The 22858-nt window shown below is 53.4% G+C and overlaps 1 protein-coding gene across 2 annotated transcripts in view; it reads left to right on the top strand.

Annotated features, from left to right (window-relative positions):
* GLI2 (GLI family zinc finger 2) overlaps positions 1–22858 on the top strand; it is a 263236-nt gene that overhangs the window by 43668 nt on the left and 196710 nt on the right. For both annotated transcript variants that reach the window (XM_017891983.1, XM_017891984.1), the window contains exon 2: positions 17888–18065. In XM_017891983.1, coding sequence (XP_017747472.1) covers positions 17918–18065 — 148 coding nt within the window. In that variant the 5' untranslated portion in view covers positions 17888–17917. The remainder of the gene's footprint in view (positions 1–17887; positions 18066–22858) is intronic.

Here is a 22858-nt window from a genome sequence, read left to right on the forward strand (position 1 = left end):
ACCTAACAGGCCACCGAGGACAGGCTTGCAAGGTGCAGGCATTGAGCACGGTGGTGCTTGACAGCACAGGTGCCACAAAGTCCACACACCTGACTTGGAGAAGGAACTAGGATGGATCTGCCAGTAACATGGCCCAAGAGATGGGAGCCATTGCCCAGAGGGTTTGGGCCTAATCCCTGCCCAGCAAGAGGATTTAGACTCTTGTGGTTCAGTCATAATAATGGTTGACATTTACGGAGAGCTTTCTTTGTGCTAGGCATGCCATATCCATTATCTATTCACAGGGAGGAAACTGAGGTACAGAAAAGTTAATTACCTTGCCCAAGGGCACACAGCAGATTAAGACAGGGCCTGGGTCAGACTCTAGGGCGGCCTGACCCTCTCAGCCTTGCTCCTAACCACTCCAGCATCCTGCTTCCCCTGGCCAGGACCGGCAGCCCCGGGCTCTGTTCTCCTTCCCAGCCCGGGAGAGTGCAGATCTGAGCTGTGGCAGCTCAGGGAGTGTATACGTGTGTGAGTGCGTGTTTGAGTGTGTGTATGTGTCACGAGTGTGTTTGTGTTTAGGCAAATGGAGAAAGAAAACAACACCCACATTCTTTTGCAGCCCTGTAGACATCACTGCATGGTGGAGGAATGTGGATTCAGTGCAGCAGGTTGTGCTTTCTTTCCTTCTTTCTTTCTTTCTTTCTTTCTTTCTTTCTTTCTTTCTTTCTTTCTTTCTTTCTTTTCTTTCTTTCTTTTTTTATCATGGCACATAAATACCTTTGGGTTTCTCGGTTCTCAGAAAGGCATCTATTACTCAGGTCTTACTTAGCAGTTATCACTGAAGAGGGAAGCCTGGAGTGAGCATGTGGGCTGGTGTGCCACACACACCCATAACGCCCCCTTCAGCTGGAAGGCAGACTCTTCTTGAAGTCAAATGAATTCAGATGAGCAGATGTCTTGTGACCAAGAAGGTCCACTTGCCGAGCTCCAGCTGGGGGCTGGGAGCTCACCCTGTCCTGGGAGCAGGCATCTTCCCCTCTTTCTTGCTGAGAAGCAGAGACCACCATTCCCACTGAAGTGTGGGGACCCTTGCCCAACGTGAAAGGAGGAAGGAAGGGAGGAAGACAGGGAGGGAAGGAGGAAGGAAAGAGAGAGGGAAGCTCAGCACAGATCCAGGCTGAACCTGTGGGAGTTTTTCCAGCAGTGTGGAGGTGTGTCATTCGCTCCCCTTCCCAGCAGGAGGAGGGAGTTTCCAGCAGGCAGAGTGGTGTGGGATGAGGGACATGGCTGGTGGGGAGGCCTCTGGCCCCATGGTGGGTATCCTGTGCAATAGATGGTATCTCTGTCCACTACGCTACAGAGACACCAGCTGCACCCTGGAGACGTGAAGCCTGCCACCCAGGTTCCCAGCTGGTAAATGGCAGAGCCAGTCCTGGGTCGTTTCCAGCCTGGAACTCTGGAGCTTGCCAGTCTGATGCATGTTTATTGGAGATGTGGTTCTCTCCTCTCCCAGCGATGTCCTGTGAAGTCTCTCTGGGAGGCTTTCTGTCGTGTCTCTGAGCTGTGTTACAGCTTCTGGAGGCCAGTGAGCTGACCCCACCCCACCTCTGTCCATGAATGTCAGGGTCATAGTCTTGGCGGCCCCAGCTGCTCTGGGGCTGCGATCTGGCTCGTCTCTCTGCTCCCAGCATCTGAGCCCTGAGGCTTCATCGCGTCAGCTCCCATATCTCTTCCACTTTGCATGGGCCCTGGGTATAAACCTTTCTTTGCCCTTGTTCCATAGTCTGTAAAAGGAGACATGAGCTGTCCCTGCTTCTGGGCCTGGTGGGAGGCTGAGATGAGAGAGTACGAGCCATGCCCCTGGCCTGCAGTTGCTGCCCGGCCTGGCCTGGTTCTGCTCTACCCTTAATGCCCAGCACTGAGGGCCAGTACTGTGAGTGGGGAGGGCTGAGGAGAAATGGCCTCTGATAGGGTGGTGGTCATAGCTCCCAGGAGGAATGAGGCTGGGGCTTAGGGGCCAAAACCAGGTGGGCAGAGGCAGATTCTCCTCCCTCGCCCTGCCAGGGTCAGAGCAGCAGCCCCCTCCTCCCATTCTGAGGCCCGGGATGCTCCCCCTGGGACTGGTGGAGCACACAGTCAACTTCTGAGATTTTTCCTACACTCTTTCCCTTCAGGTCAGGAGTCAGGCTAGATTTATAGTTTCTCCTAATATTTTATCTATATTTATTAATAAGTAGCATTTTAATGGAAAAAGCAGAATAACCTTTTACATTAAAGAACATTACCGGCCAGGCGCAGTGTCTCATGCCTGTAATCCCAGCACTTTGGGAGGCTGAGGCGGATGGATCACCTGAGGTCAGGAGTTCGAGACCAGCCTGGGCAACATAGGGAAACCCTGTCTCTACTAAAAATAAAAAATTAGCCGAGCGTGGTGGCACACACCTGTAGTCCTGGCTACTCGAGAGGCTGAGGCAGGAGAATGGCTTGAACCTGGGAGGCTTGTAGTGAGCTGAGATTGCACCACTGCACTCCAGCCTGGTGACAGAGTGAGACTCCATCTCAAAAAAAAAAAAAAAAAGAAGAAGAAGAACATTACCAAAATTTCTGGCATAACTCAAAATCCCATTATTCAAACATAATTTTTTTTTCTTATATACTGTCTCCCTTGTACATATAGTTCATTTTCCTAGTTGGAGTTATAGTGTGTGTGCAATTTTGTTTTATTTTCACTTACGTGTGATCTTAAACATTTCTGTATTTCTCGAAGTCTTTATAATAATAACCTAAAATAGGCACAGTACTGTCCCATTGTCTTGCTATGATAGCAGTATATTAAGAACTATTTCCTTCCCGTTAAACATGTGGGGTGTTGTCAGGGTTTAATGAGTGTACTTAACCCTGGAGTGAACATCTTACATGTTTCTTCTTACCTGTGACAGTGTCACTGAGGCAGGCCAGGGACTTAGCAGGTGTTTTATGGCAGGTGGTAGACTTCCTCCAGGGATAGCTGGAGTTCTGCTCTTCAGTATATTTTAAAACCAGAAACCCCTGAGCAGGCCTCCTTTGGTTTAAATGCCTTCTGTGTGTGGGGTGCAGTACTAGATGGTTTTTTTTTTTTTGGCCATGAACTCATTCATAGCAATCCTGGAACATCAAATTGTTAGCTCCATTTTCCATGACAAGATACCAAGGTGTGGTGAAGCTGAGTCAGTTGCCCACAGTTTGCAGCAAGAGGCTGACCCAGGCTTTAGATGCAGTAGGCACCATTGCCTCTTTACAGCTTAAGGTGGTGAGACCTCCATCCCCAGGAGGATATTCGCTCAGAGCCTGCATGACAGTGCCTAGAATATGCTGGGTGAGGGTTTCTCAACTTTGGCATCGTGGACATTCTGGCTGCATAATTCTCTGTTGTGGGGACTGTCCTGGTCACTATAGGATATCTGCCAGCATCCCTGGTCTCAACCCACTGGCCACCACTAGCACAATTTGGAGACAGTCAAAAATGTCTCCAGATATTGCCAAATGTCCCCTGGTGGCAAATTCACTCCCAGTTGAGAACTGCTGCTGCAGAGGATTCCTGAGTGGGTTAGGAGGTTGACTGCAGGCTCTCTTACAATCCCTGGGACCTCCATGAGGCTCCCCTACCTGGTGGGCTCCCTTGGCAGACTGTCCCCATCAGTGGGCCATTGATCGGAAAGACTTGTTGGGGAGGCCATCGAAAGGAGAGGGGGAAATAGCAAGCAGCACACTTCAAAGAGTCATGGGATGCAGGCTCAGGAGAAAGCCTGGAGCACCTCTTCCATGCGCAGACCCAAATTTGGGGTACACAACTTCACAATCATCAGTTCTGGGGCAGGGGACCTGGCTCCCAGTAATGAACTTGCCTAGCAGCCTGGTGACCAAGAGACGCCTACACCTGTCACCTCCTCTGCAACTTCTTGCCATCTTGGAGGACTCTCTGGTGCAAGGAAATCTCATGTGGCACCCTGGCCTCCCACATGGGCAGGGGACATCCTTGAGTATCTTTCCAGGGACAGTCCTGGCCAAGGAACCCAGAACCAAGCCCACCTGTGGCACCTGGTCTCACAAAGCCAGGCCACAGTGGGGGCTGGCAGGGAGACCATGATTGGATTTGCAGGCTCTGTGTAGACTGGGCTTTAAAGAGCTTTCTCATTTCCTCTCCGGAAGTCTGCAAAAGGCCACGGGAACAAAAGAGGCTTGATTGATTGTGTCTTGGAGAGAGTCATCAAAAGGAGAGGGGGAAGAGCAGGCAGCACACGGCAAAGACACTTAATTCTGCACACAGTGTCATGCCAAGAAACCACGAAGTGCAGGAACAAGCAGCAGACATGCTCCTTTTATCAGTAGGGTATGTCCTTAGCAGTAACAGCCAGGGACAGCTGGCAGCACCGAGTTTTTGGTACCTTGCTTTCCTTCTCCTGCTCCCTCCATCCCTCTCCATACTATCCACCTTGATTTAGAGAAAGGAACTTTTATGTAAAAACCACTTAAAATCGGATCTTATTCCAGGGCAGTTTGCATTTCCATAGGCTGTTCTTGAAAACTAGCAAGCTTCAAAGAAGTGACTCTCCAATGGTAGAATTTCAGGTAGGGAGTCGGGGTAATTTTTGTTTAGCCAATGAGATCTGACTAGTACCTTCCAAGATACCAGCCACGAGCTAGGCTGCAGCTTCCTGGGAGGCTCTCTGGGGTCAGTTAAACATCCGTTACCAGCTGTCTACTGGGTGGCAGCCATGGGTGGACATGATGTCGTGGGGTCAATCCAGGAGACAGCTGACTTTAGAACACTGGGTTCACGCTGATGGCCCTCACGCATGGCATGCTTACTGGATGCCAACTGTGTGCCAGGGGCTTGGGAATGAAAGTCAAATATCTGAGCCATACAGCGAAACAAGCAGTGAAGCACACTGTGGAAGCTTCACCCGGTGCTGTGCTGTGGGCCTCCCAGGCCAATATGGGGCCATGTGGGAGCACCAGGCCCTTGCCTGGGGCAGGAGGGCTGGGACACATGTGCTGGGGGGAGGAGATCCCAGCCTTGGCTCTTAGGAGTTCATTAGACAGGTGCTTTTTGAAGGGGAAGGGCATGAATGCAAAGGCCTGACAGGCAGTGTCTGGGTGTTGCAGGCTTCTAGAAATAACTTAAAGGATGAGTCCTGAGTTGGTGGCAAGTGAAGCGGAGGAGGCAGGGAGGGCACAGGCCTTGGGGGTTTTAGGGGTCCAGATAAGGAGTTTGGATGTCATTCTGCAGACAGTGGGGAGTCCCGAGGGGTGAGCACACCCTTCCAGTCTGCTGGACACTTGACTTCCAGGACTCAGAACCACGGGGTCCCACGCTTGCCTTGCCTCCTGCTCGCTGCCCAGACGCAGACTCCATCTGCTGTGGTCCTCTCTGCTTTAGCAGGCCTTTCTGGACCGGAAGTGTTCTTCCTTTGAAAAAGCTCATTCATCCCTGCCTCCAGGAATCCTTCCTTGACTCCCTCAGGTTAGCAAGGTTGGCAGCCCCCAGGAGCTTATCCCTGCTGGGAGGCTTCTTCTGGGTTGGCATGGCCTGTTTCCTCTGATGCCGGTCTCCCCACCCCACACCTGGACTGAAAGCTACTGGAAGCTCTGGGGTGGTAGTACTGGGTTTCCCTCACCTCTGTGGTCAAGGTCGGAGACTCAAGATTGGCACACAGTAGGCCCTCAGGAAACCTGTGCCACCCGAATGAAGAATGTCGAGCTTGTCTCAAGTCATGGAGCTGGTCGAATCCTCCTGACCTCCTTGAGCCAGCGCATGTCCAGGCTGCAGCAGACCACATTGTTGGATCCAGGGGCCCAGACACCTGGCTTGGGCTGCAATGTGGTGGCTGCCAGGAGGGAGGGTGGCTGAGGGCATGTGGCCTCCTGGGCATGCAGAGGAAGACCAGGGCCTGGGAGAGGCTGGACCAGGTGGGAGCGAGGCTCACCTGGGGCCGGCTTAGCACGTGAGCTACCTCCTACCTCATCATGAAGATCCCAGCTGAAGGCAGGGCACTCCTGTTGGCTTCACTGCAAGGAAAAAGTGGTGTTCTGCTGGCCAGGGTGGTGCTGGCTGTTGGTTGCTGGCAGACTTGGAGGAAAGCCGGTGGCTGAGGCTGGCAAAGGCACAGACAGAAGGGCTGGGTGCAGGCATCACCTGGGAGGTGTGGGAAGGGCTGCAGCTGGGCAAGTCGGAGCAGGAGACCAAACCAGGAGATGCCAGGGCCACCCACCGGCCCGGTTCTCCCTGGAGCCTTGAGAAGCAGAGCTGCCACCCTGGATGTGCAGTCAGCGCTCCCACCCCTGCCCTGCCCCTGCCCCAAGCCCAACACCACCCATGGAGAGGGTGACCTCAGGCCTTGGAAATTGTTGGCTCGTGGCTGCAGGTGGCTTGGATCCATGCACTTGGATCCTGGTGTGCACCCCTCACATGTCAGAATTCCTGTTTCCATCCAATCATGGCATGACACTGTACTCCCCGGGGATCCAGCCTGCCTGTCTCACACCCAGAGTTGCGCTGCCAGTCTGGGCTGGGATAGTGGTGAGGTTAACTGCAACCAGCTGCTGTGGTTATAAGCCAGGTAAGGGGCCCAGTGACAGCTCCGCTGCATCATTGGCAAGGGACTGCTTGGGGACTGAGCTGCCCGGGGGCTGGATGAGATGACCCCTGGAGGCCTTTCTGGGTGTCAGACTCTGGCATAAGAGGGAGAAGACAGAGGGGTTACAAACACATGGTTTGGGCTTGGGGTGGCTCCTGGCAAGGCAGCCTCACAATCCCAGGATCCATAAGAGGGCAAACTTAGAGGAATCAAAATGCAGCTCTCCCCACCACCCTGGATGGGTCTCAGCGAGTGTCAGAGCCCATCCCCAGGTTCTGAGGAACAGTGTGATGGGCCAGTGGGAGGCTCCTCTCCCTGTAGCTTGCCCAGAGTGCTGCCAACCAGGCAGGGTCCCAGGTCAGCCCAGCTCCTTTCTCAAGACTTTGTGACTTGGTGTCACTTGGATCACGTTGTTTTGAAGAGGTGAGATTTGTCCTTGATCTGCAGACATCTCCCCCCACTGTTTGGGTCCTAATTGGAAGGGCCTGGAAAGGCCACCTGCACCATTCCCCTGACCCCAAAATACCACCCCAACCCCAGCCCCCACCCAGCCTGCAGTTCCACTGAGAAAATAGCCCTTTTGAGTGTGTCTGTGTTCAAAAAGCGCTTTTAAGAGATAAACACTTTTTTATTCATCTCGAAAATGGTTGTGCTTAGAGCACAGCAGGTACCCAGTTAATATGTATAGGCTTCAGTGCTAAGGACTATGCATGGCAAATCTTTTGCTCTCAAGGGGTTTACAATGTAAGGGAAGGAAGGCATTCTTATGCAGTGCTGGCAAACACTGCCCATGGCAGACAGTACAAGTTGATTAATGTGCCTCCTGCAGCAGACATGAGGAGTCGATTACTGCACTTTTCCTGACCTAAGAGAAAGCCTGATGCCTTCTCCAACCCAGCCCTCCCTTAAGGGTGCTTGTGAGTCTCAGGGTCTAGAAGCTGATCACCACCTGGAATTTGTGAGGCATTGAAGCCTGAGAGGATGCTCAGAGAAGAAAAGGATTCTTGAAGACTTGAGTGCCTGAGACCATTTATGTGTTCAGTTGGTCTCTGAGTCAGTCAACAAACATTGATGGTGTCTGTGCCTAGGGTGACCATAAAGGGAGATGGACACGTAAACATGTAGTTAAAACACAATGAGACAGGAGCCTTGACCTCGGCGGGCACACAGGCAAGACAGACCCCTGCCTGGCCTGGCAGGGGGTGGTCCCAGGGAGGCTTCTCTGAGGGAGTGTCATAGTGGGTATTGGGGAACTAGCATTCCAGGCAGAGGAACCGTATGATCAGAGCCACAGACAGCACGACTGAGGTGGAATGGGGGTGGGGCAGGGAACCTGGGGGTGCAGATCCTGAGGCAGGTCCTTGGGGCCATGACAGCGACTTGGACCTTATCCTTTGGGCACTCACTGCCTTTGTGGTCCTTTGTCCCCTTTCAGAGTCTGCTGCAGGGATTTTTCTACCCTCAGTGGTCCTTGGTCCTTGTCCCCACACCCAACTCCCTGCCTCCTCAGCCTCGGATTAAGGGGACCTTGGCATGGGTCTGGGTGCCTGTGGCTCCCATGTGCTAGGCTGCTGGGGTCTGTTTCTGATGTGTGCTGCCTCACTGGGCCCCTGAGAGGCCTTCGCCCCAGCCCGCAGCCTGCCCGGGGCAGTCTGTTTTCCCTCCTCAGGGCAGAGGCCAGCCTTGTTTTTCCTCCACACTCAGGAATCGTGCTTCAGGAATACACAAAGCAGCTGTTAAAATATCTGGGTCTGGCGGGCCCGCCACACAGTGGGCCCCTTGTTCCCCTTGCAGACAGCGGCCTCAGAGCACATCCCAACCCTCTGCTGGGTCGGGGGTGCTGGGGGAGTGGTGTCAGGGAGAGACCCTGGCCCTCTAGGCTTCAGGGCTCTCCAGGGAGGAAGATGATGGACAATGGGAATTTAGAACCAAGTGGAACAGGCACGTTAGAAACAGATGCCAACTTGAGATTTTTGATGTCAGACTGTAGAGGCGCTGGCACCGGGGTGGATGGAGGAGGGGGGCTGGATGTGACTGTCGTGTCCATTCTTGGACAGAGCCTTCTGTTGGTGGGGCAGCTTCCAGGCACTGCTCAGGGGCAGGCCTTCTCCAGCTGCAGGGACAATAAGGCCAAGCCTGTGTGTGCCAGGCCCCATGAGAGACATGCTGTTCATCCCCATTTAACAGATAAGGAAACCGAGGCTTAGGGAGAAGTCGATTCTTGTCGACAGCCCTGATAGAGCTGGGAGGCGAACATGGCTGCTCCTTCTCCAGGGTCTGCACTCACTGGCCTCCTGCTGAATGTGCCAACCACTGACATGTGCAGAGCATAGTGTCAAAGTTCAGTCACAGCACAGAGAGGTCGGTGAGCTCTGTCTAGGACTCTGGGAAGAGGGTGTGAGAGCCAGCTTTCTGGGTTTTAAAGCATGGCATCCTCGGTAGAGCAGAGGGAAGAATGTTCCTGGCAGGAAGGCATGGGGATTGGAGAGGGCCTGCTGGCTTTCAGGGAGTAAACCCAAGTGGAAACAAACGGAAGTCACGAGGCCGTCTCAAGTGTCAACCTCAAAGTAGGTCTTACCCACAGCCTCCCAGAGGGAAAAAGCCCTCTTGATAGTCATCAACTCTTATCGGAGACTGGCTGCCCCTGGAGGGCCTGCATTTCCTGTTGGGTCCCTCCCTGGCCCCTGTTCCAGCCCAGCAAGTCAGAGAATTAGGGTTAATTATCTGTTTTCCTGGACACCAGCAGGCCCAGGAGCTGGGCAAATTAGGGGAGCTTTTGTACTTGGAAAAACAAATTCAAGGAGCGATAAAGAAGCAGGTGCACCTGCTAGGATGGGGATTTTGCATGGTGCCCGCCCCTGGCCACACCGGGAAGGTGAGGGCTTTGGCCACCCCCTCAACTTGTAGGCCCCTGGGCTGCATCCCCCGGAAGAGGTGGGGGCAGCAGGCACAGGCTGGCCAGGCTGTGCTGCAGAAGCGTGTCAGACACCCAGGGGCTGGAGGCCTTCCTAAACCTTAGTTTCCTTCTAGCCTGCCCTTCCCAGATACCCTGACGGCCCCCATGGTTCCCCTTCAATCTGGCTTATCACCTATTTCTTTTCTTTCTTTTTTTTTTTTTGAGATGGAGTCTCGCTCTGTCGCCAGGCTGGAGTGTAGTGACAGGATCTCTGCTCACTGCAAACTCCGCCTTCCGGGTTCATGTGATTCTCCTGCTTCAGCCTGCTGAGTAGCTGGGATTACAGGCGCCTGCCACCACAGCTGGCTGATTTTTGTATTTTCAGTAGAGACGAGGTTTCACCATGTTTCACCAGGCTGGTCTCAAGCTTCTGACCTCAGGTGATCCGCCCTCGTCCGCCTCCCAAAGTGCTGGGATTACAGGTGTGAGCCACCGCACCCGGCCTCACCTACTTCTGTCTCCCTGAGGGAACACTTTTTTCTTGCCTTAGAGTGTGCCAAGGGCATCTCCCTCCCTTTGCTCATGCAGTTCCCGGACCCTGGAGTGCTCTTCCCTTTGTGCTCTCTGGGCCAAGTTCAGGACCCTTTCATTCTCTGACTGGAAGCCACAGGGCAGACTGGATGGTCACCAGGAAGCCTCCTCTGACCTCCTTAGGTAGCCCGCCCTTGTTGAACTCCCACAGGTAGAAACTCACTGCTGCTTGTTTGACATGTAGCATACACTGCCGTGGACTTTGAAGCACTCTCTACACAAGTGCCTGCCTCAACAACTCCTTACATGTGTGTCTATAGCTGTGCTTTTATACATTTTGACACCCCTCTAATAATTCTGGAGCCTGGCAGGCATCTATGCATACAAAGAAGTTGGCCATGATGGAGAAAGTAGAAAACTAGAATCAAGCAGACATGCCCTGGACCGCCAGCACTGCCGTATCTTAGCTGTGTGACTCTGGGGCGTTTACCTATCCTCTCCGGGCCTCTGATTTTAAGTGAAAGCAAGGTTCGAGATATTGGCCCAGCGGGAGTAGCTGCTGTGAAAGGTGAAATTACTTGAGGAGAGGAGCTAGCCGGCTCGGGACACCTACATGTGCTTGAAGGTTTCGTTGTCTTTCTCTGGTCATGGGGCTCCCAGTGTAGGGACATCCTGGGCAGAGGGGGGGGTCTCAGGAAGGACAGAGCAGTTCAAGAGGACCCTTCTTGCTCTGAGTCAGCGTGGGAACCATGGATCCCAGGGGATTTTGGCAGAGTGATTTATTTTCTTCCAGATGTGTCTCCCTTCATTGTCCTCACGGCCTACTGGGTACCAGGTGGGGTGGTGGGCCATGCACCAAATCCATAGAGAAACAGGGGAGTCAGTTGGGAGCAGTGGCTGTGCACTGCTGCCTCACAAACATCGCCACCTTCGAGTTTCTGGATAACCTTGCTGAGGGTGCATCCCCTCACTGTCTGTGGGAAGCCAAGGTCAAGGTTTTAGAGCCTGAGGGGCATGGGGCTGGCCCGGACCCCACAGCCCTGTGTTCCCACATCTGACCAGTGCAGGCATCTTTTGTAGGGTCTGGGCTCCCCTCCTGAGTTTGCCATCTCCCCAAAGGGCCCAGAGTGGAGGCTGTAAGCTGTGGGAGTCCCTGGCTGGAGTGGTGGAAGAGGGACCAGCACAGGTAGGAGCTTGCGGTTCCCCTCCCAGTGTGGTATGGGTGGAAGAGGAGGAGCTGGGGACAAGGCATTTGACACAGCTGCCCACCCCTCCACACTCTGGAAGGCCTGGTACACCTTCCTGAGCTCTGCCTGGCCCCAGTCCTGGAGCTCCTTGTTGGTGCTGCTCTCTGGGGCTCTGTGGAGTTGTTATCCTGCTGGACCCTAATGAAACCATGGCAGGCTTCGGTTTCATGTACAGTGATGGGAAGGTGGACAGAAAAGGCAGAAATTGGCGCCGCCTAGGCCTCAGACCCCACAGGCAGGTCTGAGGAGCTGGCGGAGGCCCTGACTATCCCCCCAGGGCCCTGCAGGCAGGTGATCTTTTCTTGGAGAAGAAGAAAATGGGAGAAGCTGCCCAGGTAGGGCAGCTGCTGTAACAGGTGTTATGGGCCGTGCTGGGAAGGCTGACTGTCTTCCCAGTCACCCTGGGGAGGGTACTCTGCATCACTGGGGAGCAAACTGAAGCTCCGAGAGGGGAAGTAACATGGCCACAGACACACAGTGGGTGCAGACTATGCTGGTCCAGGCACACACACCTCTCATTGTGGGAGAATTCTATGCCTCATGTTTTAAAATAGGATTCTTTTGCCACTGGCAGTAAAATGCCAGCAGTCCTGGGGAACGCTTACGTTCCCCACGTCCCTATCTCCTTCAGGGTGGAGGAGTGAGTGTAAATTTGGGTGGGACAGTGGGGACTGACCTGGGGAGTCAGAGCCCCCTTTGCTCCTAGCCTGCCAGCCTTGGCATTGTGGCATTGGGCTAGTGTCCCTGAGGTCATTTTCCCAATGGAGACAGTGATGTGAGGGGAGAGGAAAGGACTGGTGCCCAGCCCCTGGTGGATATAGGACCAGTCCTCAGGGCCTCGGGCCGTGAGTCGGCTGCTCCCCTTTTAGCTGTCATGAGGTTAGAATGATGATTTCCCTTAATCCGGGCGGCAGGGTGCTCTTCACTCCAGGAACTTTCACTTTTTATCTCACTGGATCTTAAAAATAAGTCTGCGATCAAGGCAGGGCGTGTGTTGATCTCTCGTGTATGTGCACGTGTTTCCCTGGGTCTGTGTCCTTGTATATATACATGTGAGTGTTTGTGTACCTCTGCATGTAACTACATGTATCCTGTATGTGTGCACGTGTGTGGCTGCATATGTGCTGTGAGCGTGTGTGTGGTGCATGTGGACATGTGTGATTTATATAGTGTGTGTGTCATGCACCCATCTGTGTGATGTTAATGATGGTGTGCATGTGTGTATGTTGCCGCGTGCATGTTGTATGCATGTGGTGGTGGTATGTGGTCTGTCGGTGTATGTGCTGTGTGCTGTGTGAGTATGTGAGCCTGCGTGTGTGTGCGCATCCGTGAGTGCCGATGTGTGTGTGTGGGTCCTGGGCACTCATGCCGCACGGCTGACATCACAGCAGAGGTGAGAACACCGTGGCTCTGTGGTGTCTGTGATTGCTGAGAGGCGAGGCTTCCTCTCTCTCCTGGAGATTGATTTTGCCTGGGGAACAATGCTCTAATTCCTGTGAGTCACTGGTTAGAGGAGTTCAAAGAAGCCAGGTGGCAGGAAGGTGTCTGGGATTTCAGGTTTCAGGGTGATTCGCTCATTCTGCTCTGATTATTCATTTATTCTTCAAGCCAGTCCTTTAATTCAGAGTTCTTAACGTTTTCTGTGCCCTGGGCCCCTTGGCAACCAAATGCAGTTTGTGGACTCCTCCAATAATGCTATAAATGCATAGAAGAAAAGACACAGGACTATGAAAGAAAGCGATGATGCGATGTCTAAAATGTTCAGGGCACCGCATCTGTGATCAAGAATACATGTGCTGCTTTACCAACACATCAAAGGGCAAGGTCAGCGGTGGGGGCTAATGAATGGCCAGTGTAAGTCGGTGAGCATGGGCATATCTGCGACTCATGCCACTGGTAGCCCGAGGGAGACACCAACTTCAGCTCCAAACTAGCAAAGATAAAAATGTATTTTTTTAAATCAGGTTAGACAGTCTGCTTTAACTGGAACTTGTAGATTGTTTATTTATTTATTTTGAGAGAGTCTTGCTCTGTTGCCCGGTCTGGAGTGCAGGGGCACAATCTTGGCTCACTGCAAACTCCGCCTCCCAGGTTCAAGTGATTCCCCTGCCTCAGCTTCCCAATTAGCTGGGACTACCGGTGCATGCCACCACGCCCGGCTAATTTTTTGTATTTTAGTAGAGACAGGCTTTCACCATGTTGGTCAAGACGGTCTTCATCTCCTGACCTTGGGATCCGCCTGCCTCGGCCTCCTAACATGCTGGGATTACAGGTGTGAGCCACTGTGCCTGGCTGAACTTGTAGATTATCTGGAAGCCAGAAGGGACCTTATGAGCACCCCGTTTGGTTTTTCATATACTGATGCTGTGTCAGAAACACTTGTGGAACTAACGGAAATGCAGCTCTTCTTGCCACCCCCTGCCTAGACTTGGGGAATCAGAATCTCCAGGGGAAGGCCCCGAAATGCTCCTGAAGCTTCTTGCTGTCACCAGTGCCCCTGCTGAGGTCCCAGAGAGCAGGCGACCTGGGTGAACCTCCTAATGGACAGGGGGCTCCTCCAGGCCCTGGGTCCGGGGCACCCGCTCCCACCCCCTTAGCAGAATTTTGGAGAGTGTGGCTGTTTCCTTTGTGGTTGTTTGGACAGCGGCAGAGCTGTGTGTTTTGAAGGTAAAGTGAGGAATTGACTCTTCTCCTCCCTGTGGTAAGTGCTGTGACTCCCAGCCCCTCTTTCTGGAGCCCTGTGGAGCCTGTGGGAGCCATCTCTGGAGAGACCCTCCCTGCTGTCCCCAGGCAGCCCCTGGGGGCCCAGGTGAGACTGTCCGCTGGGGTTGCAGGGCTTGACGGGTCTGCCTCAGATGAGCTTTGGGGAGTGAAAGTGGCTGCCTGGGACCCTGAGCGCCTGGTGTTTACCTAGAAATTGTGCTAATCCCGCTAATTCCTGTGATTTACACAGCCTCTTGGCTCTGTGTACTATCTTCTTCTCTGGGAAGGGGTGGGAAGACGAGGCCACGGACGCAGTGGGCACTGCCTGGAATCCCCCTGCTGCACCTGCTCCCCACAGGCGTTCATGAAATGTCAGGTGCATCTGTGTGCACATCCTTTCCCCGAGCCACAGTCTGGGAGGTGGGCATCTGAATACATGCCCCTACTCCCTTACTACGTTCACCCAGTTTCTGGAGCGACCACACCCTGAGGTCTCAGGAGGCATTTGGGCTGGAGGATCTGCTTGGCCCTGTGCCTGCCTGGGGAGTGGCCGTGGGCAGCTCACTCCCCATGGGGGCCTCAGCTTTCTCCCCTATAAGAATTGGTGATGACATCCACTGTGCTGAAGTGAATAGGTGGGGTTGCCATGAGGAAGCTGCAGCTGCTGTGTTTTGGGTCTGTTCTTCATGGACGGAGCCTTCTAGTTACCAGCTTGGGCTGGGCCTGGCTATGGCAATGCTGTGCTGAACAGCTCCTGGCCTGAAGGTGATGAATGTAATCCGGGGACGTTGAGTAGGGACATGATCTGACTGCTTCAGGGCTCCAACCATGGGCTAGGAGGGGAAGGGAGGCTTCCTGGAGGAGGTGACGTCTGAGTGGCACCTTGAAGGAAGAGTAAGAGTTCATCAAACACAGAAAGGTGAAGGGTTTCCAGTGAGTGGCAGAGGCCTGGCTGTGTGCAAGGGCAGAGCCAGTTATCCCTGTTAGGAGGGTCACACAGCCAGGGAGCTGGTAGGGAGAGGAGGCTGTAGGTAGACATGGGAAGGCTTTACCTGAAGGCCAAGGGGCTCAGCAGGGGAGGGATGGAGTGATACGTGGTTTCTGGGAAGGTCTCTGGCTGAAGCGCAGGGAATGACCTGGAGTGGACCAGAGGTGTGAAAAGTGCCAGGACCCAGAGGGGAAGAGTGGCACAGAGCAGCCAGTGGGAGAGGTAGTGCTGGTGAGGCGTGCAGGTGCTGGGGGGTGTGGGGTGAAGTGATGGGGCTCACAGTTTTCGTGTGTGTGGGGAGGAGAGGAGGAAGGTGGCTCAAGGATGCAGCTCAGGTGACTGGTGTGGTGGTGCCTATGACCAGGTAAGGGGCAGAGGAACAGCAGGCACAAACCAGTGCATACTGCTGGTGGCCATTCAGATAGCCAGAATCTTAAGGGGTGGATTTTAAAGTGGGCTTAAAAAAGCAGGCAGCAATCCCTGAATTTCTAGGCCACAAGGAGGCCCCTGAATCACCAGCAAGGAGATTTTTCTCTCTCCCATCTTCTTGACTTTCTTGGGCTTTCTGGGCAGGGAGTTTTGAAAGATTGTAGAAACTGGTCAGGCTGGTGTGTGCAGATGAGCCAGGAGCTGACAGGAGCTGTGGATATCCTTCATGTGGCTCCTGCATTGTTCTTGTGTACTCATTTTTTCCTACTTAAAAAGATGTGGAGTACTGTGTGGATTTAAAAAATAAAATTCTAGGCCGAGTGTGGTAGTGTGCACCTGTAGTCCCAGCTGAGGCCGGAGGATCGCTTGAGCCCGGGAGTTTGAGGCTGCAGTGAGCTTTGATTGTGCCACTGCACTCCAGCCTGGGCAACAGGAGAGACCCTGTCTCAAAAAAGAAGAGTTCTTGGCTGGGCTTGTTGGCTCACGCCTGCAATCCCAGCACTTTGGGAGGCTGAGGCAGATGGATCACTTGAGGCCAGGAGTTCAAGACCAGCCTGGCCAACATGGTGAAACCCTGTCCCTACTAAAAAATACAAAAATTAGCTGAGTGTGATGGTGCATGCCTGTAATCCCAGCTACTCGGGAGGCTGAGACACGAGAATCGTTTGAATCTGGGTGATGGAGCTCGCAGTGAGCTGAGATCACACCACGGCACCCCAGCCTGGGTCACAGAGTGAGACTCTGTCTAAAAAAAAAAAAATAAATAAAAATAAACAAACATAAAGACAGAAAAGTTCTAGGGCCCACTAATGTGGATTTAGCTGAGGGCCCTGGCAGTGGAGCTGACCGCAGGTGTCTGCACAATGTGACCCCGTCCCCACGCTCTCTGCAGGACCTTCGCACAGCTGCCCGTAACCTTTCTGTCCCACTCCTCCAGGTGTCCAGCCAAAAATGCCAGCTATCTTCCTCACCACCTTCTTTAAAACGTGGCCGGCCAGGTGCGGTGGCTCACGCCTGTGATCCCAGCACTTCAGGAGGCTGAGGCGGGCAGATCACCTGAGGTCAGGTGTTTAAGACCAGCCTGACCAACATGGAGAAACCCTGTCTCTACAAAAAATACTAAATTAGCTGGGCGCGGTGGCGCATGCCTGTAATCCCAGCTACTCGGGATTGCAGGAGAATCGCTTGAACCTGGGAGGCAGAGGTTGCGGTGAGCCGAGATCGTGCCATTGCACTCCAGCCTGGGCAACAAGAGCGAAACTCCGTCTCAAAAACAAACAAAAAACGAACATGTGACCTTCAGATTTCTCTTCTGATAGAAAGGCTGGATTGCCAGTGTCTGCTCTGACCCACAACCCAGCTGGAGACGGAAGTTGCCTGTTTCCCGAATCCCTCTGAGTGTTCCTCCCTTGCTCACAGCCACTTTCCATCCCTCCTTATCCAGTCTGTAGCCTGGCCTTTTGGCTCTGCCTTCAAAGCATGTCCACGTTTCAGCAGCTCCACCAGCCACCTGCTTAACCCAAACTGCCATTTCCTCTCCCTGAGTCAATGCAGTAGCCCCCTCTCCCCCGAAAAGCCTGCTCTCTGCACAACAGTGGAGTGATCCCTTTACACAGGGAGTCAGCCCTGCCCCTCCCCTGCTCAAGATCCTCTGATGCCTGCACTTCCCTTCTGGCCACTACTCAAAGAAGCCAGCCTCCTCCCACATGGCCCCTGGCTCCTGGCTTTGCCCTCTGGCTGCAGTGGGGTGGCCCCTCAGGCATCCCATCCCTACCCCAGAGAGGCCTAGCAGTGCTGCCCCACTGTGCTGCTGCAACCCTCTCTGTCCTGCTTTCTTGTCCTGAGCCACCTCCCACTCACTGAAATTAAATCTACATTTATTTTCCCCTTGTTTGCCCCCAAGGAGAATGTAAACTCCACATATTGTATCTTCAGCACCAGGCGTGATGCCTGATGCATACTAGGGGCTTAAAAATATGTTGACTGAGTGCATGTGAGTCAATAAAGGATGAACATTTATTGAATGAATGGGTGAAGGAATGAGCAAACATGCAGATGAATAAGTGAAAGGTTCTCGTGAGCAGGGAAGTAACCTGAAAATGAGGGCCTTTCTTTGAGGACCTCCAGGTCATTGTCACCATATTTATTGTTATTTTCCCCATGATTTGCAGACAGAGGTCATTATTTCTGACTTTACTCCCCCATCAGAGGTTACCTGCCATTCATATCAGTAGGAACTTGTTACTTAGATTTTTAGAATCTGGGTAGAAGATGATGAGAATGGCCTGCAGTTGTCCGTGAGGTCGTTCAGAAGACCAGATGAATCCCAGGACTAATAATTCTCAAAATTAATTAAACCCTCCTTCCTAATTATAAGAGAATTAGAATGAAGTTGGTTGCTTCAGAAGCGAGCGGTGGTGTGAATCTGGGTCGGCGTTTCCCGGCTGGGTTTGGGCGCAGCGTTGGTGAGTGTCTTTGTCTTCTCTTTTAGGGTTGCCACCTAGGACGATGAGCGGCTGAGATGGAGACGTCTGCCTCTGCCACTGCCTCCGAGAAGCAAGAAGCCAAAAGTGGGATCCTGGAGGCCGCTGGCTTCCCCGACCCAGGCAAAAAGGCCTCTCCTTTGGTGGTGGCCGCAGCAGCAGCAGCAGCGGTAGCTGCCCAAGGAGGTACTTTCTGTTTCGCACACTTGGAGGGCAGCAGGGGTGTTTTTCATTAGCCCATTAGGATTTAATTAGAGTGGTGGCCTATGTCATCAGGGAGGCACGCTGGGTTTATGGAAGGCGAAGAGGAGGGCACCTCTGCTCCCAGGAATCCAAGGCACCATGAAGGTCGCCTGTGAGTTTGCGAGGAGGTCTGGCCACCCCAAGTCCAGGGAGTGGAGCTGCCTCAGACAGCGGCGGGTGGGGACTGAGTACTGGGAGGGGAGAGAGGGAGGAGGGGCGTGGTCGCTGCCAGGCAGCCCTGGGGTGCGTGCAGCTGGCACATTTGAGATGTGCCCAGAGAACGTCTTGCTTCTTGCCTGCCAAGGACTGTTTTGGAAAGTAATTGTCTCCTGATGCCTTCTGGTTCAAATTAGAGGGTCAGGTACGGAATTTACTATCTTAGGTGAATTTTTGGCCAACTTAATTATAACAAAAGAGACTACACGAGCCACAGCCTCTCATTTTACTGCCCCAAAGAGAAAGGCTCTCTGGTTTCCACTGGGCCGTCCGTGCTAGCATCCCGTTGGGAAAGTTTGGCGGGAAGGCGAGACCTCCCCTGTGTCTGCACGGTCCATCTGGAGGCCACAGAACTATTTCTGTCTCGGAGGAATGGAGAGACTGCGATTTCTTTTCCTCCCTTTTTGTTCCAGTGCATTTAGTCAGGCCCTGTTGCTCTCACGGCTCAGGCACAGCTCAGAGAGCAGCCAGGGAAGAGAATGCGCCTTTTCTTCCGGCTGGTGCTTGGGTAGCGCCTCTCACACTTTGATGTATACACAGTTGTGGGGGGTTTGTTTCGGTGCAGACCCCGATTCAGTAAGTTGGGGCGGGACTGAGTTTCTGCATTTCTGTTGGGTGCCAAGACGATGCTGGGGCTGCTGGTTCACAGGCCAGGTGGAGCCTGTGAACACGGAACGGGAAACGGGGATCAGGAACACGGAAAGACCCTGGGAGGGGTTTAGGAGTTGGTGTTTCTAAGAGTGGACCTGAGGGTCTGCGAGGGGTTGTTACTATATTTTCTTTTATTTGTCCTGTGATTCTAAGTGGGAGGACATTACTGGAATGTGTGGCCCATGTCAGGAAAGGGAGATCTGAGGTCAACCTTCAGGCCCCCTTGGGGAGGTGGCCTTCTGAGCTGGACGATGCCTCTCTACCCTGTGCCCCTTGGACAGGGACTCTCTAGGCCCTCCCTCTGTGTGGAGGGGCCAGCTGGGAGTGGAGGAAGAGCTCTTAGGTGGAGTGGGAGGAGCCAAGTGCACAGGGAGGGAAGAGCAGGTGGAGGGGCCCTGGTCCTGGGGCCACATAGTCTTTTCCTTCCCCTGGGTCAGGGCCATCCCTGGCCTGTGGGGATGCCCCAAGCTGCCTCTCTGTCCATGCTCTGAGGCCTTGTGGGCTCCAGGAAGCCTGGTCTCCGTATATGTCTGGCCTGCTGCAGGGTGTTCGGCGGGAACCATCCCCCCATCCCTCCGCCCTGCACCCTGCCTCTTCAAGCCATGAGTGGATCATGAACCACCATGGTGCAATTTCCTGATGTGTCACAGCAGTAGAGGACAGACTTAGGCAGTAATTCAACAGTAATTAGAATGTAATTGCGGGGGAGCCCCTCTAGTGTCAGGCTGAGTTGTCATTATTAGTGCAATAGCAACAGATGCTTGAGCGATTCTTGATCTGTGGTGGGAGTAGGGGCCAGGCAGGAGGCCCAAAGCTTGGAGTACAGCACCTCTACAATGGCCTTCACCTCCCAACGCCACCCCACTGCACCCCACCCCCAACGCCTTCCCTGCCCACCCCGCAGTCTCTTGTTGTTTGACTGCAGGGTGACTTGGCTGGTGAGGTTCCAGCAGAGGGTGGACCCAGCCTTCGTGAGCATAGTTGCCACAGGGCAGGTGGCCTGTTGGCAGTCTTGGGCCAGATGTCTGCTGCTGGAGAGTCGTGAGGACCCCAGAGCCTCCTTACCCATCGCTGCTCCCTGCACCTGTCTCTGAGCAGCTTTTTTGGGAAGGGTCCTCCTGGAGTCAGGGGAGAGCAGCTGTCGCTGCGTGGCACAAAGCAGGGACATTGTGGGCTGAGTCTCCTGGTGCTGGTGAAACGCGGCGGCTGCATTCGTGGATGGGATGGGAGGTGCGCTGGCCTGCGTCCCAGTTTTCCTAATCTGTGTCGAGAGTGGATTTGACAGGTGTTGTCCACAGTCTTTATGATCTTGGAACTTTGGATCTTCCTTAAATGTTACTGGATGGTGGCAGAGGTGCATGAGCAAGAATCTTCATGTACTTAGCAACCCTGAGTCCCCCAGAAGACTCCAAAGAGCGGTGGATGTGGGCCTCACTGCCTGCAGGAGTACAGACCTGTCGGCAGGTGAGGAGAATGTGTGGAAAGAGGTGCCTGGCGGCTGCAGGTGGTTGACGTGGGTGCCCCTCAGGGGCACGGATACTCTTGTGCTCATCTCTAGGCCTCAGCGTCTGGTGCTGGGCCTGGCATGAGGGGTACCCAAGGGTCTTCTGGGACCAGAATGATGTAGGAGAAAGGGTGGCATTGGTGAAGCCCGAGGAAGTCCTCATGGGCCAGAAGCATTTGCTGCAGCCACTGAAGAGTTGGACACTCAGCCTTCAGGCGCAGGGCTGGGTGTGGACAGTGGGTGAGGAGAGGCCGTGAGGGACTGTACCAAGCCTGGGAGAGGGACAGTGCTGTAGGGTGCACACTGGGTGGCTGCAGGGGTGCAGGGAGCTGAGAATTCTTGCTGAGGGGCACCTCTTCTCGAGTTATTTCTGGGAAAGACGAATCATCTTGGTCTGGGCAGCTTGTCTGAGACCTGTTTGCTGGGGGCAGGAGCAGACTGAGTCAATTCCCCTGTCCCTGCTCGGGTGACCACTTAGACACCGGCTCCTCTGAGGCCTGGCTTGTTCCTCCAAATCCCCTGACATTGTCCCCATGGTTCACACCCTGATTTGCTGTCTGGCAGAAAGGGATGATTTATATGAGCTTAGTGTTTCTTGACTTATTACACATCCAAGGAGGGGTGGGGTGGGTGGGCCCTGTCTGAGGATGTCAGAGGCACAGTGGTGAGGAAACAGCCAAATCCTGCAAGCTGTCAGGGGCTGTTTCCCGGCATCTGTAAGGTATCCAAATGTGGGGGCACCCTGCATTCCCCTGCAGCTCATGGTCCCTCATCCAGCCTCCCCCACCCCTCACTGTCACCAGTTCCAAGAGCTTCCATTCCACTGTATGTACAGTTGGTTCATACAGTACAGATACCTACAGGCAGAAAGATTTCACTTTTTTGTTTGTTTGCTTGTTTTTTGGGATGGAGTCTCACTCTGTCGCCCAGTCTGGAGTGCAGTGGCATGATCTCAGCTCATGCAACCTCTGCCTCCGTGGTTCAAGCCACTATCCTGCCTCAGCCTTCTGAGTAGCTGGGATTACAGGTGTGCACCACCATGCCCGGCTAATTTTTGTATTTTTAGTAGAGACGGGGTTTCACCATGTTGGCCAGACTGGTCTTGAATTCCTGACCTCAAGTGATCCGACCCCCCCTGGCCTCCCAAAGTACTGGGATTACAGGCATGAGCCACCGCAGGATTTCACTTCTGAGTTATTTATATCAGTGAAAAATTGAAGACAGCCTACCTGTTCATTGATAGAGGATTGGTTCATCTATGGAACATCTTGAATGGAACACAATGCAGCCACTGAAAATGTTAATTAAGACTTTTCAGTTACAGGGTGGGAACATGCTTATATTCTAACATTAAGTGGGATAAAAAGATGGTGCAACTGATCTCAAGCCCCGCTAGGAATGAGACAGAAAGTGAAGGTTCAGAGTGAGGAGAGAGGACATGAAGGAGGTGGGAGGCCCCAGCAGCAAAGCTCAGAAAACCCAGGCAGGAGCTCTTGGGTGCCAGGCTGGTGTGGTCAGAGCCTCTCCTTCAGTACATCCTGTACTGTAGATGAGACTGAGGCCCATTTGGGCATGGGGCTTGCCCAAGGCTACCAGCTGCTTCAACCATGAGCTGGGTCCGGGGCTTGGGGCTCCTGCCTCTCACATGGTGAAAGTCTCTTTCAGGTATTTGCTTTTAGATTGTTGTTTAGATTGCTGTTAGACTTGGGCCTTAATTTAGGTCCTACTGCTACCCTGGGGTGAGTGTCCAGCCTTGGTAAGCTCTCCTCGTGTGTCTTCGTGTCTCAGTTCCCTCATCCATCCCAGGCCCTGATGGCACCTGCTCTCTTCCAAACAGCCAGCCAGTTTGTTGAGGTCTGGGGCTGTGACCTATTTGCAAAGTCACCTACCTCAACTGGCCTCTGTTGCCTGACTTCCCCTAGGAGTCCATGAGGACCTGTTGGGGGCTGGGTGTTTCCACTCAGAGTCACTATTTCCCTGTGCCAGAAAATGCATGAGAAACATATTTGCAGAGCAGAGCACGGCTGGGCTGGACCGAGCTGGACCAAAGGAAAAAGCAGCCCTGTGGTCAGACTGGGTAAAGGTTAGTTTAATCATCTGGCTGGAGCAGTTCATAAGAGCAGACAGCAGAAGCCTGGGAGGGCGAGTTCTTTCCCAGCCTCTTTTGCTGTTGTGCTAACACTTTGGAGGCCATAAATCTTTTAAAACACATTTTGGCCCAGAGGTTTTCCCCTCCTTTAACTTCTAAAATGGTGTAATTTTAAAAGCAATTTGATTCAGATGTTTCTCATTGCCTTATACTGAAACTGTCCAAATTCTGTTGTATTTTCCTCCTCCACTGTGGGTTCTCTTTCAAAAATATTTC

This window comes from Rhinopithecus bieti, unplaced genomic scaffold (genome assembly GCF_001698545.2).
Source record: "Rhinopithecus bieti isolate Rb0 unplaced genomic scaffold, ASM169854v2 scaffold_19969, whole genome shotgun sequence".
Lineage (NCBI taxonomy): Eukaryota > Metazoa > Chordata > Mammalia > Primates > Cercopithecidae > Rhinopithecus > Rhinopithecus bieti.